Below are 21,702 nucleotides of genomic sequence, written 5' to 3'. Positions count from 1 at the left end.
CTATGCATTACAGTGAAGACATCCTCCTCCCTTATGTGGTACCCCTCCTGCAGGCTCATCCTGACATGACCCTCCAGCATGACAATGCCACCAGCCATATTGCTCGTTCTGTGCGTGATTTCCTGCAAGACAGGAATGTCAGTGTTCTGCCATGGCCAGCGAAGAGCCCGGATTTCAATCCCATTGAGCACGCCTGGGACCTGTTGGATCGAAGGGTGAGGGCTACGGACATTCACCCCCAGAAATGTCTGGGAACTTGCAGTTGCCTTGGTGGAAGAGTGGGGTAACATCTCACAGCAAGAACTGGCAAATCTGGTGCAGTCCATGAGGAGGAGATGCACTGCAGTACTTAATGCAGCTGGTGGCCACACCAGACACTGACTGTTACTTTTGATTTTGACCCCCCCTTTGTTCAGGGACACATTATTCAATTTCTGTTAGTCACATGTCTGTGGAACTTGTTCAGTTTATGTCTCAGTTGTTGAATCTTGTTATGTTCATACAAATATTTACATGTTAAGTTTGCTGAAAATAAACGCAGTTGACAGTGAGAGGATGTTTCTTTATTTGCTGAGTTTAATAGGTGTTATGGTTTAGTCGTTACACAGTACAGAACACTTTGCAGCTATAAGCTAAAGGATATTATAGAGCTAAAGCTGCCTGTGCTTCCTGTGTCCTCTGACCTCCATCTTAGTGGGCTTAAAATGGAGGGTGGTCATGCAGAGAGGTACCACAACAGGGTGACAGGTGGAGAGGTACCACAACAGTGTGACAGGTGGAGAGGTACCACAACAGGGGGACAGGTGGAGAGGTACCACAACAGGGTGACAGGTGGGAGAGGTACCACAACAGGGTGACAGGTGGGAGAGGTACCACAACAGGGTGACAGGTGGGAGAGGTACCACAACAGGGTGACAGGTGGGAGAGGAAGGTGGAGAGGTGATGAGAGGAGAATAGAGAGGGATACAGAGGAAAGGGTGAAACAGGGAAAGGGAACTAGATATTGATTGTGATAATGCCAGGGAGTGAGATAGGGTGGAGGGATGGAGAGCAGCTAGTTCTCACAGTCTCACGCCAGAATTAGATGTTTGTCCATGTTTCTGAAACGTAGAATTTTGAAGTTGTTGCAAGCATAACATTTCAAAGTGTTTAAGGTTAAGTTTAGGCATTTTTCAGAATTCTTAAGTTTAGGGTTAAGTTTAGGCTTCAACTCTGAAATCGTAAGGTTAGGCATTAACTCAAAATGGTTAAGGTAAGGGTCAAGGTTTGGGATAGGCTTAAAACAAAAATCTAAAAAGACTTCCTATTGTTGGATTCAAACTTGCAATCGGAGTTTCCACGTCATCTCCTGACGTGTCTTCAGACAGGGATGGACATTGAATACTGACTTGTATCACGGGGGACCTGGCTGTGGAGAGAGAGAGGGTGGAATGACTTCTCCTCCAAGCTCCAAGAATAGTGTCTGAGGAGAACATGTTCTGCTTGACAATCCCCATTATGTCAATTTCATCTTTGAGCGATGGCATAATCGTTTTCCACACACACACACACACACACACACACACACACACACACACACACACACACACACACACACACACACACACACACACACACACACACACACACACACACACACACACACACACACACACACACACAGGTATGTCACCGGGCTTAGAATGCTGTGTTTAAGTCTGTGAGAACAGTCACCCATGCATAATCATGAGTCTTGAATAGCTTGAATAAAATACGAGTCAGTGAGTTGAAGTGTGTTTGTTTTGTATAGACAAGCACCAGTAAAACTCCCTATGATCTCTCCATGCAGTCAGCCAGTCAGCTAGTTAGTCAGCCAGTTAGTCAGCCAGTCAGTCAGTTAGTCAGTCATCCAGTCCGCCAGCCAGCCAGTCAATCACTCAGTCAGCCAGCCAGCCAGTCAGTCAGCCAGTCAGGCAGTAAGCTGATCTCTCCTCTTCCTCTCAGAACACACACTCAGTCTGGAGCTGATTACAAGCAATAAAGTCTCACTATCTGAAGGATGCTGCTGTTACAATGCTTCTGATATGCTTCTTTTGTATTCTGTCTGTTGTGTTTCTCATCAGTGGAGTTATGTAACAGCCTTAACAGTGATGAGGGGATGTGGATAATATTTGAGAGGCAGAGTAGAAGGCTTACACACACAGATACACACAGACACCTAAGATGGAGTGAGAGGTGATAGAGTGAGAGTTGATGGAGAGAGAGAGAGGATATTGCGAGAGATAGAGAGAAAGAGGATAGAGAGTGAGAAATGGAGAGAGGATAGAGTGATATGTGATGATAGCAATAGAGAACTGAGTGAGAGAGATGGAGAGAGAGGACTGAATGAGTGAGAGATGGAGCGAGAGAGGATAGAATGAGGGATGATGAGAGAGGATATTGTGAGAGTTGATGATAGAGAAGACTGAGTGAGAGAGAGGATAGAGTGAGAGACGATGGAGAGAGATGATAGAGTGAGAGACGATGGAGAGATAGAGTATAGAGAGAGATGACGGAGAGATAGAGGATAGAGTGAGAGATGATGGAGAGATAGAGGATAGAGTGAGTGAGGGAGACAGTGTCACGTTCTGACCTTTATTTCCTTTGTTTTGTCTTTATTTAGTAAGGTCAGTGCGTGAGTTGGGGTGGGCAGTCTATGTTTGGTTTCTGTTTTGGCCTAGTATGGCTCTCAATCAGAGGCAGGTGTCGTTAGTTGTCTCTGATTGAGAATCATACTTAGGTAGCCTGGGTTTCACTGTTGGTTGGTGGGTGTTTGTTTCCGTGTGAGTGTTTGTCGCCACACAGAACTGTTTCGGTTTTGTTATTTCACGTATTTGTTTATTGTTTTTGTATTTCATAGTGTTCAGTGCTTTTCTTATTCAAATCAGTAGCTGGATTTTCTTATTCAAATCGTCATTTCCACTTACCACGCTGGATGTTGGTCATCCTTATTAAACAGTAGCTTCATTGATCAACATTTCCATCTTATTAAACAGTAGCTGGATATTGCCACAGATCAACATTTCCATATTATTAAACAGTAGCTGGATATTGCCACAGATCAACATTTCCATATTATTAAACAGTAGCTGGATATTGCCACAGATCAACATTTCCATATTATTAAACAGTAGCTGGATATTGCCACAGATCAACATTTCCATATTATTAAACAGTAGCTGGATATTGCCACAGATCAACATTTCCATATTATTAAACAGTAGCTGGATATTGCCACAGATCAACATTTCCATATAATTAAACAGTAGCTGGATATTGCCACAGATCAACATTTCCATATTATTAAACAGTAGCTGGATATTGCCACAGATCAACATTTCCATATTATTAAACAGTAGCTGGATATTGCCATAACATTTCCATATTATTAAACAGTAGCTGGATATTGCCACAGATCAACATTTCCATATAATTAAACAGTAGCTGGATATTGCCACAGATCAACATTTCCATATAATTAAACAGTAGCTGGATATTGCCACAGATCAACATTTCCATATTATTAAACAGTAGCTGGATATTGCCACAGATCAACATTTCCATATAATTAAACAGTAGCTGGATATTGCCACAGATCAACATTTCCATATTATTAAACAGTAGCTGGATATTGCCACAGATCAACATTTCCATATAATTAAACAGTAGCTGGATATTGCCACAGATCAACATTTCCATGTAATTAAACAGTAGCTGGATATTGCCACAGATCAACATTTCCATGTAATTAAACAGTAGCTGAATATTGCCACAGATCAACATTTCCATATAATTAAACAGTAGCTGGATATTGCCACAGATCAACATTTCCATGTAATTAAACAGTAGCTGGATATTGCCACAGATCAACATTTCCATGTAATTAAACAGTAGCTGGATATTGCCACAGATCAACATTTCCATATAATTAAACAGTAGCTGGATATTGCCACAGATCAACATTTCCATATTATTAAACAGTAGCTGGATATTGCCACGGATCAACATTTCCATGTAATTAAACAGTAGCTGGATATTGCCACAGATCAACATTTCCATATAATTAAACAGTAGCTGGATACTGCCACAGATCAACATTTCCATATTATTAAACAGTAGCTGGATACTGCCACAGATCAACATTTCCATATAATTAAACAGTAGCTGGATATTGCCACATAAATACTACTAAATACTACACCACGCCCACGCACAGTCTGAATTGAACCCATCTAGCCTAGAGACAAGCCATCCCTGGGAGCCAGTGTGGTTGTTCCTCGCCTCGCACGTCCAAAGCCATCTCATTTCAGTTCCGATGGAGGACCAGCTAAAAATGTCAAGCTGCCAATTGAAATGTCACCGTAACAGAGGAGGACTTGTGAAGGGAAACATAGCCCTGCTGTCACCCCCGACGCGCTCTGACATTAAAGCACTGGCAAACATTTTACACAGACATTTAATGAGAATAGCAAAGTTCTGGAAAGGGATGATGGGTGGAGTGCCTCTGGGATATTGGGGGCGTGACGGAATCGCAGAAATAACAAATACACACATGCAAGAGAGTACACACAGAGAAGTGTACATAAGCACATGTGCGTACTGAAACACACAAACACAAACTTCCTTTCTAACTTTACAAACCCGCCAGACCTCCCTTGTTGATGTCTTAATGGCTCAGTGCTCTACTAATTGAATTAGAAATAACTGGGGGAGGAAGAGAGGAAAGATGAAGAGAGACGGGAACAGAGGAAATAGAAAGAGAGAGAGAAAAGAAGGGAGTTGTGGAAGAACAGAGGTGAAGGTAGGAGAACACAACACGTCAGGAAGAAGGAGGACCAGTGGGGAAGGTAGGAGAACACAACACATCAGGAAGAAGGAGGACCAGAGGTGAAGGTAGGAGAACACAACACAAGAAGGAGGACAGGAAGAAGGAGGACCAGAAGGTAGGAGAACACAACACATCAGGAAGAAGGTAGGAGAACACAACACAGGAAGAAGGAAGAAGGACCAGGGAGGAAGGTAAGGTAGGAGAACACAACACGTCAGGAGGAAGGACCAGAGGTGGAAGGTAGGAGAACACAACACGTCAGGAAGAAGGAGGACCAGAGGTGAAGGTAGGAGAACACAACACAGGAAGAAGGAGGACCAGAGGTCAGGAAGGAAGGGAGGACCAGAGGGGAAGGTAGGAGAACACAACACATCAGGAAGAAGGAGGACCAGAGGGGAAGGTAGGAGAACACAACACATCAGGAAGAAGGAGGACCAGAGGTGAAGGTAGGAGAACACAACACGTCAGGAAGAAGGAGGACCAGAGGGGAAGGTAGGAGGAAACACAACACGTCAGGAAGAAGGAGGAGAAGGGGAAGAGGGAAGGTAGGAGAACACAGAAGGGAGGACCAGAGGTGAAGGTAGGAGAACACAACACGTCAGGAAGAAGGAGGACCAGAGGTGAAGGTAGGAGAACACAACACGTCAGGAAGAAGGAGGACCAGAGGGGAAGGACCAGAGGTGAAGGTAGGAGAACACAACACGTCAGGAAGAAGGAGGACCAGAGGGGAAGGTAGGAGAACACAACACGTCAGGAAGAAGGAGGACCAGAGGGGAAGGTAGGAGAACACAACACGTCAGGAAGAAGGAGGACCAGAGGTGAAGGTAGGAGAACACAACACAACACAACACGTCAGGAAGAAGGAGGACCAGAGGGGAAGGACCAGAGGTGAAGGTAGGAGAACACAACACGTCAGGAAGAAGGAGGACCAGAGGTGAAGGTAGGAGAACACAACACGTCAGGAAGAAGGAGGACCAGAGGGGAAGGTAGGAGAACACAACACGTCAGGAAGAAGGAGGACCAGAGGGGAAGGTAGGAGAACACAACACGTCAGGAAGAAGGAGGACCAGAGGGGAAGGTAGGAGAACACAACACGTCAGGAAGAAGGAGGACCAGAGGTGAAGGTAGGAGAACACAACACGTCAGGAAGAAGGAGGACCAGAGGGGAAGGTAGGAGAACACAACACGTCAGGAAGAAGGAGGACCAGAGGTGAAGGTAGGAGAACACAACACGTCAGGAAGAAGGAGGACCAGAGGGGAAGGACCAGAGGTGAAGGTAGGAGAACACAACACGTCAGGAAGAAGGAGGACCAGAGGGAAGGTCAGGAAGAAGGAGGACACAGAGGTGAAGGTAGGAGAACACAACACGGAAGAAGGAGGACCAGAGGTGAAGGTCAGGGAAGAAGGAGGACCAGAGGGAAGGTAGGAGAACACAACACGTCAGGAAGGGAGGACCAGAGGGGAAGGTAGGAGAACACAACAAGTCAGGAAGAAGGAGGACCAGAGGGGAAGGTAGGAGAACACAACACGTCAGGAAGAAGGAGGACCAGAGGGGAAGGTAGGAGAACACAACACGTCAGGAAGAAGGAGGACCAGAGGTGAAGGTAGGAGAACACAACACGTCAGGAAGAAGGAGGACCAGAGGGGAAGGTAGGAGAACACAACACGTCAGGAAGAAGGAGGACCAGAGGTGAAGGTAGGAGAACACAACACATCAGGAAGAAGGAGGACCAGAGGGGAAGGTAGGAGAACACAACACGTCAGGAAGAAGGAGGACCAGAGGGGAAGGTAGGAGAACACAACACGTCAGGAAGAAGGAGGACCAGAGGGGAAGGACCAGAGGTGAAGGTAGGAGAACACAACACGTCAGGAAGAAGGAGGACCAGAGGGGAAGGTAGGAGAACACAACACGTCAGGAAGAAGGAGGACCAGAGGGGAAGGTAGGAGAACACAACACGTCAGGAAGAAGGAGGACCAGAGGTGAAGGTAGGAGAACACAACACGTCAGGAAGAAGGAGGACCAGAGGGGAAGGTAGGAGAACACAACACGTCACTAAGACGGAGGACCAGAGGGTAAAAACGGATAACAACGAGAGAGGGTGTATGTGGAGAGGAAAGGTGTGTGTGCCACAGGAGGTTGGTGAGGGGAGGACGACTCATAATAATGGAACACAACCCGTGTTTGATGTGTTTGATACCATTCCATTTATTCCGTTCCAGCCATTACTCAAAGCCCGTCTTCTCCAATTAGGTGCCACCAGCCACCTGTAGTGTAGAAAGAGAGGTGTGTGTGTGTGACTGCGAGGTGTGTGTTCCTCTGTGTGTGGCTGCAGCTGCTCCCGTACACATCAATCAGGCTGTGTGTTTGTCAGAGTAATTAGCCGCCACAGGCCTCCTCTATCTAATTGTTCTCTCTTTTATAACACTCCTTTTTTGGCTCCATCCCTTCATCTCTTTTATTCATCTTTTTTAGCCTTTTATGTATCCTGGGTTTCCAATGGATGACGCAGGCTAGGGGCAAGGGGCTAGGGGCGAGTGGCTAGGGGCGAGGGCCTAGGGGCTAGGCGCTAGGAGCGAGGGGCTAGGGGCGAGGGGCTAGGGGCGAGGGCCTAGGGGCGAGGGCTAGGGGCGAGGTGCTAGGGGCTAGGGGCGAGGGGCTAGGGGCTAGGGGCGAGGGGCTAGGGGCGAGGGTTAGGGCTAGGGGCGAGGGGCTAGGGGCTCCAGGGGCTAGGGGCGAGGGGGCGAGGGGCTAGGGGCGAGGGGCGAGGGGCTAGGGGCTAGGGGGGCTAGGGTTAGGGGAGGGGCGAGGGGCTAGGGGTTAGGGGCTAGGGGCGAGGGCTAGGGATGAGGGGCTAGGGGCGAGGGGCTAGGGGCTAGGGGCGAGGGCCTAGCGAGTGTGTGTGTGTCAGTATTATTTCCAGTATGCTTCCTCTGTGCTATAACCCCTATTACTCTCTCCTTGGGAAGTGCCAATCCACAGCAGTAGGATTTTAAAAATATATATCTTTTTTAACCTTTATTTAACTAGGCAAGAACAAATTCTAATTTTCAATGACAGCTTAGGAATAATGGGTTAACTGCCTGTTCAGGGGCAGAATGACAGATTTGTACCTTGTCAGCTCAGGGATTTGAACATGGAACCTTTCGGTTACTAGTCCAACGCTCTAACCACTAGGCTACCCTAGTGGTTTGGGAGAGAACAGCAGGATTGGGAGAGAACTGACACCGGGTGTGTGGGTATATGGGTGTATATGTATATGTATATGGTTGTGTGCGTATATGGGTGTGTGGGTATATGGGTGTATATGTATATGGTTGTGTGGGTATATGGGTGTATATGTATATGGTTGTGTGTGTATATGGGTGTGTGGGTATATGGGTTTGTGAGTAAATGTGTGTGTGTGTGTGTGTGCCTGTGTGAGTTTGTGTGAGACGCTGGCACGCCTGTGTGTGTGTGTGAGTGTGTGTGTGTGTCTGTGTGTGTGCATGCGCGCAGTGTGAGCTGTAATCCTGGTCTGTACTCGGCGATAGCTCAGCTCAACTCTATTCTCCATAGCACAGCAAACAGCAGGATCAGCAGGAAAGGACAGCACACACACTGAACACAAAGCCAAGCAGAGAGGCAAGCAGAGGGGACCCAGACAAAATGGGATTTCTATATAACTATAACACCTTTAATCTGATGGTATCAATCAAACCTAAATATTTATTGATCGATTGGTCTGTCTGTCAATCAGTACATTCCTCCCTACTCCAGTAGAAAATAAAGCATGTGAGTGCAAATAGACAAATCTGAGATGTAGTCTAGCCCTGTGGAATATTGGGCCACAGCTGTACTGGACCAGAAAGGATTATGGGAAAAAGGGAAGGGGTCCCCGGGGAAAAGGAGAGTGAGGTTCATGAGAGAGATGCATCAAGGGAGAAGGGCCAGAGTGTGTGACTGGAACAGCATAGTATAACATCAACATTTCTCCAATACTGTAGACCATTGAAAGAGTATGTGTGTGTGCCTGTGCATAAAGCAGTAATAATGATAAAGTGAATCAGTGATATTGGACTTCCTGGTGATTAGGATCAAAGTAGCCTGCTGATCAGAATCACGAATCACACACACACACACACACACACACACACACACACACACACACACACACACACACACACACACACACACACACACACACACACACACACACACACACACACACACACACACACACACACACACACACACACACACACACACAGTCTGTAAGTTCATTACAGTAGAGCTCACTGATAGGATCATCTGACCACCTTTGATTTATACCTCCACTTAATACCAGCCTTTAATATAGAGGGAAGGAGACAGAGAACAAGAGAGAGGGGGAAAGAGAGGAAGAAAGAGAGAGAGAGAGAGAGAGGGGGGGGAGAAAGAGAGGAACAAAGAGAGAGAGAGAGAGAGGAACAAAGAGAAAGGGAAAGAGAGGAACAAAGAGAGAGAGAGAGAGGGGGAGAAAGAGAGGAACAAAGAGAGAGAAAGAGGGGGGAGAAAGAGAGGAGAAAGAGAGGAACAAAGAGAGAGAGAGAAGAGAGAGAGAGAGAGAGGGAGAAAGAGAGGAACAAAGAGAGAGAGAGAGAGAAAGAGAGGAGAGAGAGAGGAGAAAGAGAGGAACAAAGAAAGAGAGAGAGAGAGGGAGAAAGAGAGGAACAAAGAGAGAGAGAGAGAGGGGAGAAAGAGAGGAACAAAGAGAGAGAGAGGGGGAGAAAGAGAGGAACAAAGAGAGAAGAGAGAGAAACAAAGAGAGAGAGAGAGAGAGGGGGGAAAGAGAGGAACAAAGAGAGAGAGAGAGGGGAGAAAGAGAGGAACAAAGAGAGAGAGAGAGAGGGGGAGAAAGAGAGGAACAAAGAGAGAGAAAGAGGGGGGAGAAAGAGAAACAAAGAGAGAACAAAGAGAGAGAGAGAGAGAGAGAGAGAGAGAGGGGGAGAAAGAGAGGAACAAAGAAAGAGAGAGAGAGAGAGAGGAACAAAGAAAGAGAGAGAGAAAGAGAGGAACCAAGAGAGAGAGAGAGGGGGAGAGAAAGAGAGGAACAAAGAGAGAGAGAGAGAGAGAGAGAGAAAGGGGAGAAAGAGAGGAACAAAGAGAGAGAGAGAGGGGGAGAAAGAGAGGAACAAAGAGAGAGAGAGAGGGGGAGAAAGAGAGAGAACAAAGAGAGAGAGAGGGGAGAAAGAGAGGAACAAAGAGAGAGAGAGGGGAGAAAGAGTGGAAGAAAAAAATGAGAGCGAGAAAGAGGGAGAGTGATAGAGGTAGAGAGAGAGGGGTAGTAATAACATTGAGAAAGAGGGAGAGTGATAGAGGTAGAGAGAGGGGTAGTAATAACATTGAGAAAGAGGGAGAGTGATAGAGGTAGAGAGAGGGGTACTAATAACATTGAGAAAGAGGGAGAGTGATAGAGGTAGAGAGAGGGGTAGTAATAACATTGAGAAAGAGGGAGAGTGATAGAGGTAGAGAGAGGGGTACTAATAACATTGAGAAAGAGGGAGAGTGATAGAGGTAGAGAGAGGGGTGGTAATAACATTGAGAAAGAGGGAGAGTGATATTTTTTATTTATTTATTTCACCTTTATTTAACCAGGTAGGCCAGTTGAGAACAAGTTCTCATTTGCAACTGCGACCTGGCCAAGATAAAGCATAGCAGTGTGAGCAGACAACACAGAGTTACACATGGAATAAACAATTAACAAGTCAATAACACAGTAGAAAACAAAGGGGGGAGTCTATATACAATGTGTGCAAAAGGCATGAGGAGGTAGGCGAATAATTACAATTTTGCAGATTAACACTGGAGTGATAAATGATCAGATGGTCATGTACAGGTAGAGATATTGGTGTGCAAAAGAGCAAGTAAATAAATAAAAACAGTATGGGGATGAGGTAGGTGAAAATGGGTGGGCTATTTACCAATAGACTATGTACAGCAGCAGCGATCGGTTAGCTGCTCAGATAGCTGATGTTTGAAGTTGGTGAGGGAGATAAAAGTCTCCAACTTCAGCGATTTTTGCAATTCGTTCCAGTCACAGGCAGCAGAGTACTGGAACGAAAGGCGGCCAAATGAGGTGTTGGCTTTAGGGATGATCAGTGAGATACACCTGCTGGAGCGCGTGCTACGGATGGGTGTTGCCATCGTGACCAGTGAACTGAGATAAGGCGGAGCTTTACCTAGCATGGACTTGTAGATGACCTGGAGCCAGTGGGTCTGGCGACGAATATGTAATGAGGGCCAGCCGACTAGAGCATACAGGTCGCAGTGGTGGGTGGTATAAGGTGCTTTAGTGACAAAACGGATGGCACTGTGATAGACTGCATCCAGTTTGCTGAGTAGAGTGTTGGAAGCCATTTTGTAGATGACATCGCCGAAGTCGAGGATCGGAAGGATAGTCAGTTTTACTAGGGTAAGCTTGGCGGCGTGAGTGAAGGAGGCTTTGTTACGGAATAGAAAGCCGACTCTTGATTTGATTTTCGATTGGAGATGTTTGATATGAGTCTGGAAGGAGAGTTTGCAGTCTAGCCAGACACCTAGGTACTTATAGATGTCCACATATTCAAGGTCGGAACCATCCAGGGTGGTGATGCTAGTCGGGCATGCGGGTGCAGGCAGCGATCGGTTGAAAAGCATGCATTTGGTTTTACTAGCGTTTAAGAGCAGTTGGAGGCCACGGAAGGAGTGTTGTATGGCATTGAAGCTTGTTTGGAGGTTGGATAGCACAGTGTCCAATGACGGGCCGAAAGTATATAGAATGGTGTCGTCTGCGTAGAGGTGGATCAGGGAATCGCCCGCAGCAAGAGCAACGTCATTGATATATACAGAGAAAAGAGTCGGCCCGAGAATTGAACCCTGTGGCACCCCCATAGAGACTGCCAGAGGACCGGACAGCATGCCCTCCGATTTGACACACTGAACTCTGTCTGCAAAGTAATTGGTGAACCAGGCAAGGCAGTCATCCGAAAAACCGAGGCTACTGAGTCTGCCGATAAGAATATGGTGATTGACAGAGTCGAAAGCCTTGGCAAGGTCAATGAAGACGGCTGCACAGTACTGTCTTTTATCGATGGCGGTTATGATATCGTTTAGTACCTTGAGTGTTGCTGAGGTGCACCCGTGACCGGCTCGGAAACCAGATTGCACAGCGGAGAAGGTACGGTGGGATTCGAGATGGTCAGTGACCTGTTTGTTGACTTGGCTTTCGAAGACCTTAGATAGGCAGGGCAGGATGGATATAGGTCTGTAACAGTTTGGGTCCAGGGTGTCTCCCCTTTGAAGAGGGGGATGACTGCGGCAGCTTTCAATCCTTGGGGATCTCAGACGATATGAAAGAGAGGTTGAACAGGCTGGTAATAGGGGTTGCGACAATGGCGGCGGAAAGTTTCAGAAATAGGGGGTCCAGATTGTCAAGCCCAGCTGATTTGTACGGGTCCAGGTTTTGCAGCTCTTTCAGAACATCTGCTATCTGGATTTGGGTAAAGGAGAACCTGGAGAGGCTTGGGCGAGGAGCTGCCGGGGGCAGAGCTGTTGGCCGAGGTTGGAGTAGCCAGGCGGAAGGCATGGCCAGCCGTTGAGAAATGCTTATTGAAGTTTTCGATAATCATGGATTTATCGGTGGTGACCGTGTTACCTAGCCTCAGTGCAGTGGGCAGCTGGGAGGAGGTGCTCTTGTTCTCCATGGACTTCACAGTGTCCCAGAACTTTTGGAGTTGGAGCTACATGATGCAAACTTCTGCCTGAAGAAGCTGGCCTTAGCTTTCCTGACTGACTGCGTGTATTGGTTACGGACTTCCCTGAACAGTTGCATATCCCGGGGACTATTCGATGCTATTGCAGTCCGCCACAGGATGTTTTTGTGCTGGTCGAGGGCAGTCAGGTCTGGGGTGAACCAAGGACTGTATCTGTTCTTAGTTCTGCATTTTTGAACGGAGCATGCTTATCTAAAATGGTGAGGAAGTTACTTTTAAAGAATGACCAGGCATCCTCAACTGACGGGATGAGGTCAATGTCCTTCCAGGATACCCGGGCCAGGTCGATTAGAAAGGCCTGCTCACAGAAGTGTTTTAGGGAGCGTTTGACAGTGATGAGGGGTGGTCGTTTGACTGCGGCTCCGTAGCGGATACAGGCAATGAGGCAGTGATCGCTGAGATCCTGGTTGAAGACAGCGGAGGTGTATTTGGAGGGCCAGTTGGTCAGGATGATGTCTATGAGGGTGCCCTTGTTTACAGAGTTAGGGTTGTACCTGGTGGGTTCCTTGATGATTTGTGTGAGATTGAGGGCATCTAGCTTAGATTGTAGGACTGGCGGGGTGTTAAGCATATCCCAGTTTAGGTCACCTAACAGAACAAACTCTGAGGCTAGATGGGGGGCGATCAATTCACAAATGGTGTCCAGGGCACAGCTGGGGGCTGAGGGGGTCGGTAGCAGGCGGCAACAGTGAGAGACTTATTTCTGGAGAGAGTAATTTTCAAAATTAGTAGTTCGAACTGTTTGGGTATGGACCTGGAAAGTATGACATTACTTTGCAGGCTATCTCTGCAGTAGACTGCAACTCCTCCCCCTTTAGCAGTTCTATCTTGACGGAAGATGTTATAGTTGGGTATGGAAATCTCTGAATTTTTGGTGGCCTTCCTGAGCCAGGATTCAGACACAGCAAGGACATCAGGGTTAGCAGAGTGTGCTAGAGCAGTGAGTAAAACAAACTTAGGGAGGAGGCTTCTGATGTTGACATGCATGAAACCAAGGCTTTTTCGATCACAGAAGTCAACAAATGAGGGTGCCTGGGGACATGCAGGGCCTGGGTTTACCTCCACATCACCCGCGGAACAGAGAAGGAGTAGTATGAGGGTGCGGCTAAAGGCTATCAAAACTGGTCGCCTAGAGCGTTGGGGAGGTAGAGGTAGAGAGAGGGGTAGTAATAACATTGAGAAAGAGGGAGAGTGATAGAGGTAGAGAGAGGGGTAGTAATAAAGAGGGGTAGTAATAAAGAGGGGTAGTAATAACATTGAGAAAGGGGAAAATGAAGTGGGAAGAAAGAACAATAAATAGGAGAGAGAGATAAATGAAACAGCCTATTTATATAATGAATATGAATTGGGAGGCAGAAATGACTAAATGTGAAAGCATTAGGCCTCTCACTAAAGGCTTCAGTCATACAAAAGTTATACTTAAATCCAAACTGCTTCTCTAGCAGATTAGAATGTCTCCACCCATGTTCAAGAATGACATGTTTCCCTTTACTCCGATTACAACCTCTTATTTGAAAATTAAATCTCCAAAATATCGTTATTTTTAAAACAAGCCATAGAAATGTGGTTGTAATTTCAGTTTAATCCACAAGAAAAGACAGAACAAATATTACAACAAATATTATGGTAAAACTCAAATATGATAATTGATAAAAACAATATTTTTTTATATATAGCTGGAAAAGTGGGCTGCATTCCGGGGATCTAAGTGTTTGGAAGTGTGAGTTGGACTCAGACGTTACACTAAGTCACAACAATGGACAAACATAGTGTGCTTAAACTAATAACACACAAATTATTGTATTTTTCTTATCTATATTGAATACATAATCTAAACATTCAGTGTAGGGTGGGAAAAGTATGTGAACCCCTAGGTTAATGACTTTCTCAAAAGCTAATAGGAGTCAGGAATCAGCTAACCTGGAGTCCAATCAATGAGATGAGATTGGAGATGTTGGTTAGAGCTGCCTTGCCCTTTAAAAAACACTCACAACATTTTGTTTGCTATTCACAAGAAGCATTGCCTGATGTGAACCATGCCTCAAACAAAAGAGATCTCAGAAGACCTAAGATTAATAATTGTTGACTTGCATAATGCTGGAAAGGATACAAAAGTATCTCTAAATGCCTTGATGTTCATCAGTCCATTGTAAGACAAGTTGTCTATAAATGGAGAACGTTCAGCACTGTTGCTACTCTCCCTAGGAGTGGCCATCCTGCAAAGATGACTACAAGAGCACAGTGCAGAATGTTAAATGAGGTTAAGAAGAATCCTGGAGTGTCAGCTAAAGACTTACAGAAATCTCTGGATCATGCTAACATCTCTGACGAGTCTACGATGCGTAAAACACTAAACAACAATGGTGTTCATGGGAGGACACCACGGAAGAAGCCACTGCTGTTCAAAAAAAGCATTGCTGCACATCAGAATTTTGCAAAAGTGCACCTGGATGTGCTACAACGCTACTGGCAAAATATTATGTGGACAGATGAAATTACAGTTTAGAAGTTTGGAAGGAAAACGTGTGTGGAGAAAAATGTGTGCGGAGAAAAATGTGTGCGGAGAAAAAAAGGCACTGCACACCAACATTGAAACCTCATCCCAACTGTAAAGTATGGTGGAGGGAGCATCATGGTTTGGGGCTGCTTTGCTGCCTCAGGGCCTGGACAGCTCACTATCATTGATGGAAATGATAGGTGACCGCTGTAAAGGTTGATGAGCTTATGCTTTTATAATGAGCTCTTTACCCAATGGACTAACTCAACCACACCTAACAAACACACACTATTTTAATAAGGATTTTATAGAGCTAGAAAGAGAGAGAAAGGGAGAAATAGAGAGAAAGAGAAAGTGAAAGAGAAGGAAAGAGCAGGAGGGAGAGAGAGAAAGAGAGACAGACAGAGAGATACGCCAACACCTGGCATGTCATGTGGCTCAAAGCAGACAGAAGCATCTTGTTATGTAAGGCATCACAACACAACAGCAACACTCCATGTGAGCTGAGCCCTGCAGCACAGAACAGACAACAGCACAGAAGAGGCTCCAGACATCTGCCTCAGACTCCCCACTATTATCTCTAATGACTTCAAGGATTTCAAACCTGTTCTCAGAGAGAGGTTTAAAGGTTTGAAATGGGGTCTGTTTTCATGTTGGTGAGGGCAGGGGACTATGTATGAGTTGCTGTGGTGTGTGTGTGTGTGTGTGTGTGTGCATGCGTGTGTGTGTGCATATGAGAGAGTTGTTGTGGTGTGTATGTGTGTGTGTGCTTGCTTGTGTGTGTGTGTGTGCGTACGTGCATGTGTGAGTGTGTCTGTGCACCCATCTACTTGAACTCAACTGATTTCAACAACATCAAACCAGACATTTACCAGCTCGAAATCAAACCCTAGTTTTAACACAGCCTGGCTTTGACAGCAGAAACGTGTGAAGGGGAAACAACAGAAGAAGCTAAACTACAGATGTGAGTCTAAAAGGCCCTCTGCATCTCTGAATCCAGTCTACTGCAGCATCTGCCAAGAGGTCTGCAGCTTTATGGCACAGTGTGGTAGTGCACTTTCTCATAAACACATGGCTGCTGGTTGAAGCCCTACATCTGCAGAGCATGTACAGTACTATCTATGATTCAGTACTATTCACCTAGCTCCCACCTACACTCTTCACAGGAAGGAAAGGAAGAAGGAAAGGAAGAAGAGTGATCTAACCCAGACATGACGATGAAGAAGTCTAGTCTATTCCAGGTGTCGCCAAGGTAACAGCGTCTCCCGAAGATTCCCAGCGCCACCATCTTCACCACCATCTCCAACGCAAAGAAGATGTAGATGAATGCATCGAACGCCTGACAGAGAGAGAGAGAGAGAGAGAGAGAGAGAGGGAGAGAGAGAGAGAGAGAGAATTTGTCAGATTTATACAGATTTAGCACATACTCTTGAAACTGATGAAAACACCTGTTGATGAAGAAAAAATAACACACACACATGCACACACGTTTTTGTGTTCTGAAAATAAAACGACCCTAGCCCAAACCACTGCTGTGGGTGTAATGTCCCGCCCAGCGACAGTGGCTTGATTGGTTGTGATTATTTTCTGTCGCAACTAGCAGATGGGACAACAATGAAAACATCAACCTTCGATCAAAACACTACTTTAATTAACTTGTTAATGATTATCAATTAACAGAGTGACTGGGACATTATTGCATCTGTCACTGACTGTGTGTGTGTGTGTGTGTGTGTGTGTGTGTGTGTGTGTGTGTGTGTGTGTGTGTGTGTGTGTGTGTGTGTGTGTGTGTGTGTGTGTGTGTGTGCGTATGCATGTACTGTATGTCTTTGTGTCCTAGTTATGCATTAAAGGTCCAATACAGATGTTTTTATCTCAATGTCAAATCATTTCTGGGTAACAATTGATTATTTTCAATTAAAATGGTCAAAAAGAAACAAAAATAGCTTCTTAGTAAAGGACAATTTCTTAAGAGAGAATTTTGCTCAGACTGTCTGGGAGTGGGGAGGGAAACACTGAAAATAGCTGTTATTGACAGAGAAGTTTGTTGGTCTAGAAACTCATTTACTGCCTGGTGAATTCACCATGACAGAGCTTGAAGAATTTAGAAATGAATAATGGGCAAATATTTCACAATCCAGGTGTGCAAAGCTCTTAGAGACTTACCCAGAAAGACTCACAGCTGCCAAAGGTGATTCTAATATGTATTGATTCAGGGGGTTGAATACTTATCTAATCAAGATATATTAGTGTTTTATTTTTCATTAAGCTTTAAAAAAAATGATCTTCCACTTTGACACGACAGAGTATTTTGTGTAGATCGTTAACAAAAAACGACAATTGAATCCATTTGAATCCCACTTTGTAACAGAATAAAATGTGAAGAAACCCAAGGGAAGTGTAGACTTTATCAAGGCCCCGTTTAAAACACAGGAACATATTGAGGACTGGGACTATACCACTGATATCCACTATATGCACACTACTGGTTAGAGAGGTAGTCAAACGCTGTTATTTGGTGCGGGGGGTCCTATAATCTCCTTTGTTATTGGTGTGTTCTTCATTACACTGCGATGTGAGTGGTCGAGAGGGCTTGGGGAGATGTGTGTGAACATGTGTCGCTCAGTGATGTGTGGGCTAATCATTTTGATGTGTGATGAAGTTAGCTCCCTCACACACATACAAGGACACTGAAACACACACACACACACACACACACACACACACACACACACACACACACACACACACACACACACACACACACACACACACACACACACACACACACACACACACACACACACACACACACAGCCCATTTAAAATAAAAATGCACATCCAGAGATGGGCATGGACACAATCCTTACAGATACTGGCTCATCTAACATTCATAGTGGATACTTTAGAACCTGACAACGTTCTGCTTAATTTCTTATTCATAGTGAGCTACAGCCGGGGGCCTTGGCTCCTGTGTGTTGAAACAAGGAGGTTTGACTGAGCCTTTCCAAGCAGGGCCATGCTATACACAGCAGGAGAGGACACACACACATGCAGCCTTTCAGATTCTCTATGTTATGTGGTGTGTCTGTGTGTCTGTGTCGTTAATTACGTAACAAACGCTCAGCACATGTAATGCAATGTTCAGCCATTACATCAGTCACCAGTGGTGTAAAGTACAAATACTTTAAGGTACTACTTAAGTCGTTTTAGGGGTATCTACTTTACGATTCATATTTTTGACAACATTCACTTTTACTTCACTACATTCCTAAAGAAAATATGTCCTTTTTACTCCATACATTTTCCCTGACACACAAAAGTACCTGTTACCTGAATGATTAGCAGGACAGGAAAACGGTCCAATTCACACACTTAATAAGAGAACATCCCTGGTCATCCCTACGCCCTCTGATCTGGCGGACTCACTAAACACAAATGCTTTCTTTGTAAATAATGTGTTGGAGTGTGACCCTGGCTATCTGTAAGTGATGTCTGAGTGTAGGAGTCTGCCCCTGGCTATCTGTAAATAATGTCTGAGTGTAGGAGTCTGCCCCTGGCTATCTGTAAATAATGTCTGAGTGTAGGAGTCTGCCCCTGGCTATCTGTAAATAATGTCTGAGTGTTGGAGTCTGCCCCTGGCTATCTGTAAATAATGTCTGAGTGTAGGAGTCTGCCCCTGGCTATCTGTAAATAATGTCTGAGTGTAGGAGTCTGCCCCTGGCTATCTGTAAATCTGTAAATAATGTCTGAGTGTAGGAGTCTGCCCCTGGCTATCTGTAAATAATGTCTGAGTGTAGGAGTCTGCCCCTGGCTATCTGTAAATAATGTCTGAGTGTAGGAGTCTGCCCCTGGCTATCTGTAAATAATGTCTGAGTGTAGGAGTCTGCCCTGGCTATCTGTAAATAATGTCTGAGTGTTGGAGTCTGCCCCTGGCTATCTGTAAATAATGTCTGAGTGTTGGAGTCTGCCCCTGGCTATCTGTAAATAATGTCTGCCCCTGGCTATCTGTAAATAATGTTGGTGTTGGAGTCTGCCCCTGGCTATCTGTAAATAATGTCTGAGTGTTGGAGTCTGCCCCTGGCTATCTGTAAATAATGTCTGAGTGTTGGAGTCTGCCCCTGGCTATCTGTAAATAATGTCTGAGTGTTGGAGTCTGCCCCTGGCTATCTGTAAATAATGTCTGAGTGTTGGAGTGTGCCCCTGGCTATCTGTAAATAATGTCTGAGTTTTGGAGTCTGCCCCTGGCTATCTGTAAATAATGTCTGAGTGTTGGAGTCTGCCCCTGGCTATCTGTAAATAATGTCTGAGTTTTGGAGTCTGCCCCTGGCTATCTGTAAATAATGTCTGAGTGTTGGAGTGTGCCCCTGGCTATCTGTAAATAATGTCTGAGTAATCTGTAAATAATGTCTGAGTGTTGGAGTGTGCCCCTGGCTATCTGTAAATAATGTCTGAGTGTTGGAGTCTGCCCCTGGCTATCTGTAAATAATGTCTGAGTGTTGGAGTCTGCCCCTGGCTATCTGTAAATAATGTCTGAGTGTTGGAGTCTGCCCCTGGCTATCTGTAAATAATGTCTGAGTGTTGGAGTCTGCCCCTGGCTATCTGTAAATAATGTCTGAGTGTTGGAGTCTGCCCCTGGCTATCTGTAAATAATGTCTGAGTGTTGGAGTCTGCCCCTGGCTATCTGTAAATAATGTCTGAGTGTTGGAGTGTGCCCCTGGCTATCTGTAAATAATGTCTGAGTGTTGGAGTCTGCCCCTGGCTATCTGTAAATAATGTCTGAGTGTTGGAGTCTGCCCCTGGCTATCTGTAAATAATGTCTGAGTGTTGGAGTCTGCCCCTGGCTATCTGTAAATAATGTCTGAGTGTTGAGTCTGCCCCTGGCTATCTGTAAATAATGTCTGAGTGTTGGAGTCTGCCCCTGGCTATCTGTAAATAATGTCTGAGTGTTGGAGTCTGCCCCTGGCTATCTGTAAATAATGTCTGAGTGTTGGAGTCTGCCCCTGGCTATCTGTAAATAATGTCTGAGTGTTGGAGTCTGCCCCTGGCTATCTGTAAATAATGTCTGAGTGTTGGAGTGTGCCCCTGGCTATCTGTAAATAATGTCTGAGTGTTGGAGTCTGCCCCTGGCTATCTGTAAATAATGTCTGAGTGTAGGAGTCTGCCCCTGGCTATCTGTAAATAATGTCTGAGTGTAGGAGTCTGCCCCTGGCTATCTGTAAATAATGTCTGAGTGTTGGAGTCTGCCCCTGGCTATCTGTAAATAATGTCTGAGTGTAGGAGTCTGCCCTGGCTATCTGTAAATAATGTCTAAGTGTTGGAGTCTGCCCCTGGCTATCTGTAAATAATGTCTGAGTTTTGGAGTCTGCCCCTGGCTATCTGTAAATGATGTCTGAGTGTTGGAGTCTGCCCCTGGCTATCTGTAAATGATGTCTGAGTGTTGGAGTCTGCCCCTGGCTATCTGTAAATGATGTCTGAGTGTTGGAGTCTGCCCCTGGCTATCTGTAAATGATGTCTGAGTGTTGGAGTGTACCCCTGGCTATCTGTAAATAATGTCTGAGTGTTGGAGTCTGCCCCTGGCTATCTGTAAATAATGTCTGAGTGTTGGAGTCTGCCCCTGGCTATCTGTAAATAATGTCTGAGTGTTGGAGTCTGCCCCTGGCTATCTGTAAATAATGTCTGAGTTTTGGAGTCTGCCCCTGGCTATCTGTAAATAATGTCTGAGTTTTGGAGTCTGCCCCTGGCTATCTGTACATTTCTTTAAAGAAAACTGTGCCGTCTGGCTTGCTTAATATAAGGAATGTGAAAAGATTTCTACTTTTACATTTACTTTTGATACTTAAGTACATTTAATACTTTTAGACTTTCACTCAAGTAGTATTTTACTGGGTGACTTTCACTTTTACTTTAGTCATTTTCTATTAAGGTATATCTTTACTTTTACTCAAGTCTGATAACTGGTTACTTTTTACACCACTATCAGTCAATATATCAGTTACACCAGTGTCACAGGGAGTCTAAAGAAAGGCTGGTGTGGAGGCTGGGGAATGGGTTCTCACTTCTCACCGCATGTTGTCAATCAACTGTAATCAATACATCAAATGATACAGTGGTGAAACTGAATTTATCTAACACTTTTTACAAAGTAATTAGTCGCAGAAGCATTACCGCTTCTCGGGGGTGACGTTTTGACAGACAGACAGACAGACAGACCTGTAGTATCTGGCAGCGGTCTGAAGTGCAGTCGATGTTCTCACAGGGCTGGTACATCCCCAGGGTGACACAGTTGAGCAGAATCACCATGATACTGATCCTCTCGAACCACGTATGGACAGCAAAGGGTTAAGAAACACAGTGGACAACCAGGGACAGTACACACACATACTGAAAGGCAATAGCATATCATACTCGCAAATAAGCAAACATACAGTAGGCACATACACACACGAACGTATGCGCGCACACCCACACGCGCATACAAATAGTGAAAGGCTTTCATCATATGATACACAGACACACTCACAGGTAGAGCTGCACTGGGTGATGCTGAGTGGTGCTTGTAAATTAAAGGGATTAACAGACTGGTGCC

General features: G+C 45.4%; 1 protein-coding gene across 1 annotated transcript in view; it reads right to left on the bottom strand.

Moving 5' to 3' along the window:
* cacna1ia (calcium voltage-gated channel subunit alpha1 Ia) overlaps nt 1–21,494 on the bottom strand; it is a 156,583-nt gene extending 135,089 nt beyond the window's left edge. Inside the window, exons 1-2 of the mRNA XM_042318564.1 lie at nt 21,327–21,494; nt 16,319–16,452 (exon numbers count right to left, since the gene is read on the bottom strand). Of these exons, the coding sequence (XP_042174498.1) occupies nt 16,319–16,452; nt 21,327–21,416 (224 nt within the window). The 5' untranslated portion in view covers nt 21,417–21,494. The remainder of the gene's footprint in view (nt 1–16,318; nt 16,453–21,326) is intronic.
* Between the last annotated feature and the right edge of the window lie 208 nt (nt 21,495–21,702).

Source organism: Oncorhynchus tshawytscha, unplaced genomic scaffold (assembly GCF_018296145.1).
Source record: "Oncorhynchus tshawytscha isolate Ot180627B unplaced genomic scaffold, Otsh_v2.0 Un_contig_3121_pilon_pilon, whole genome shotgun sequence".
Classification (NCBI taxonomy): Eukaryota; Metazoa; Chordata; class Actinopteri; order Salmoniformes; family Salmonidae; genus Oncorhynchus; species Oncorhynchus tshawytscha.
The sequence above is the reverse complement of the archived record's forward strand: the minus strand, read 5'-3'. Positions and strand labels throughout refer to the sequence as shown.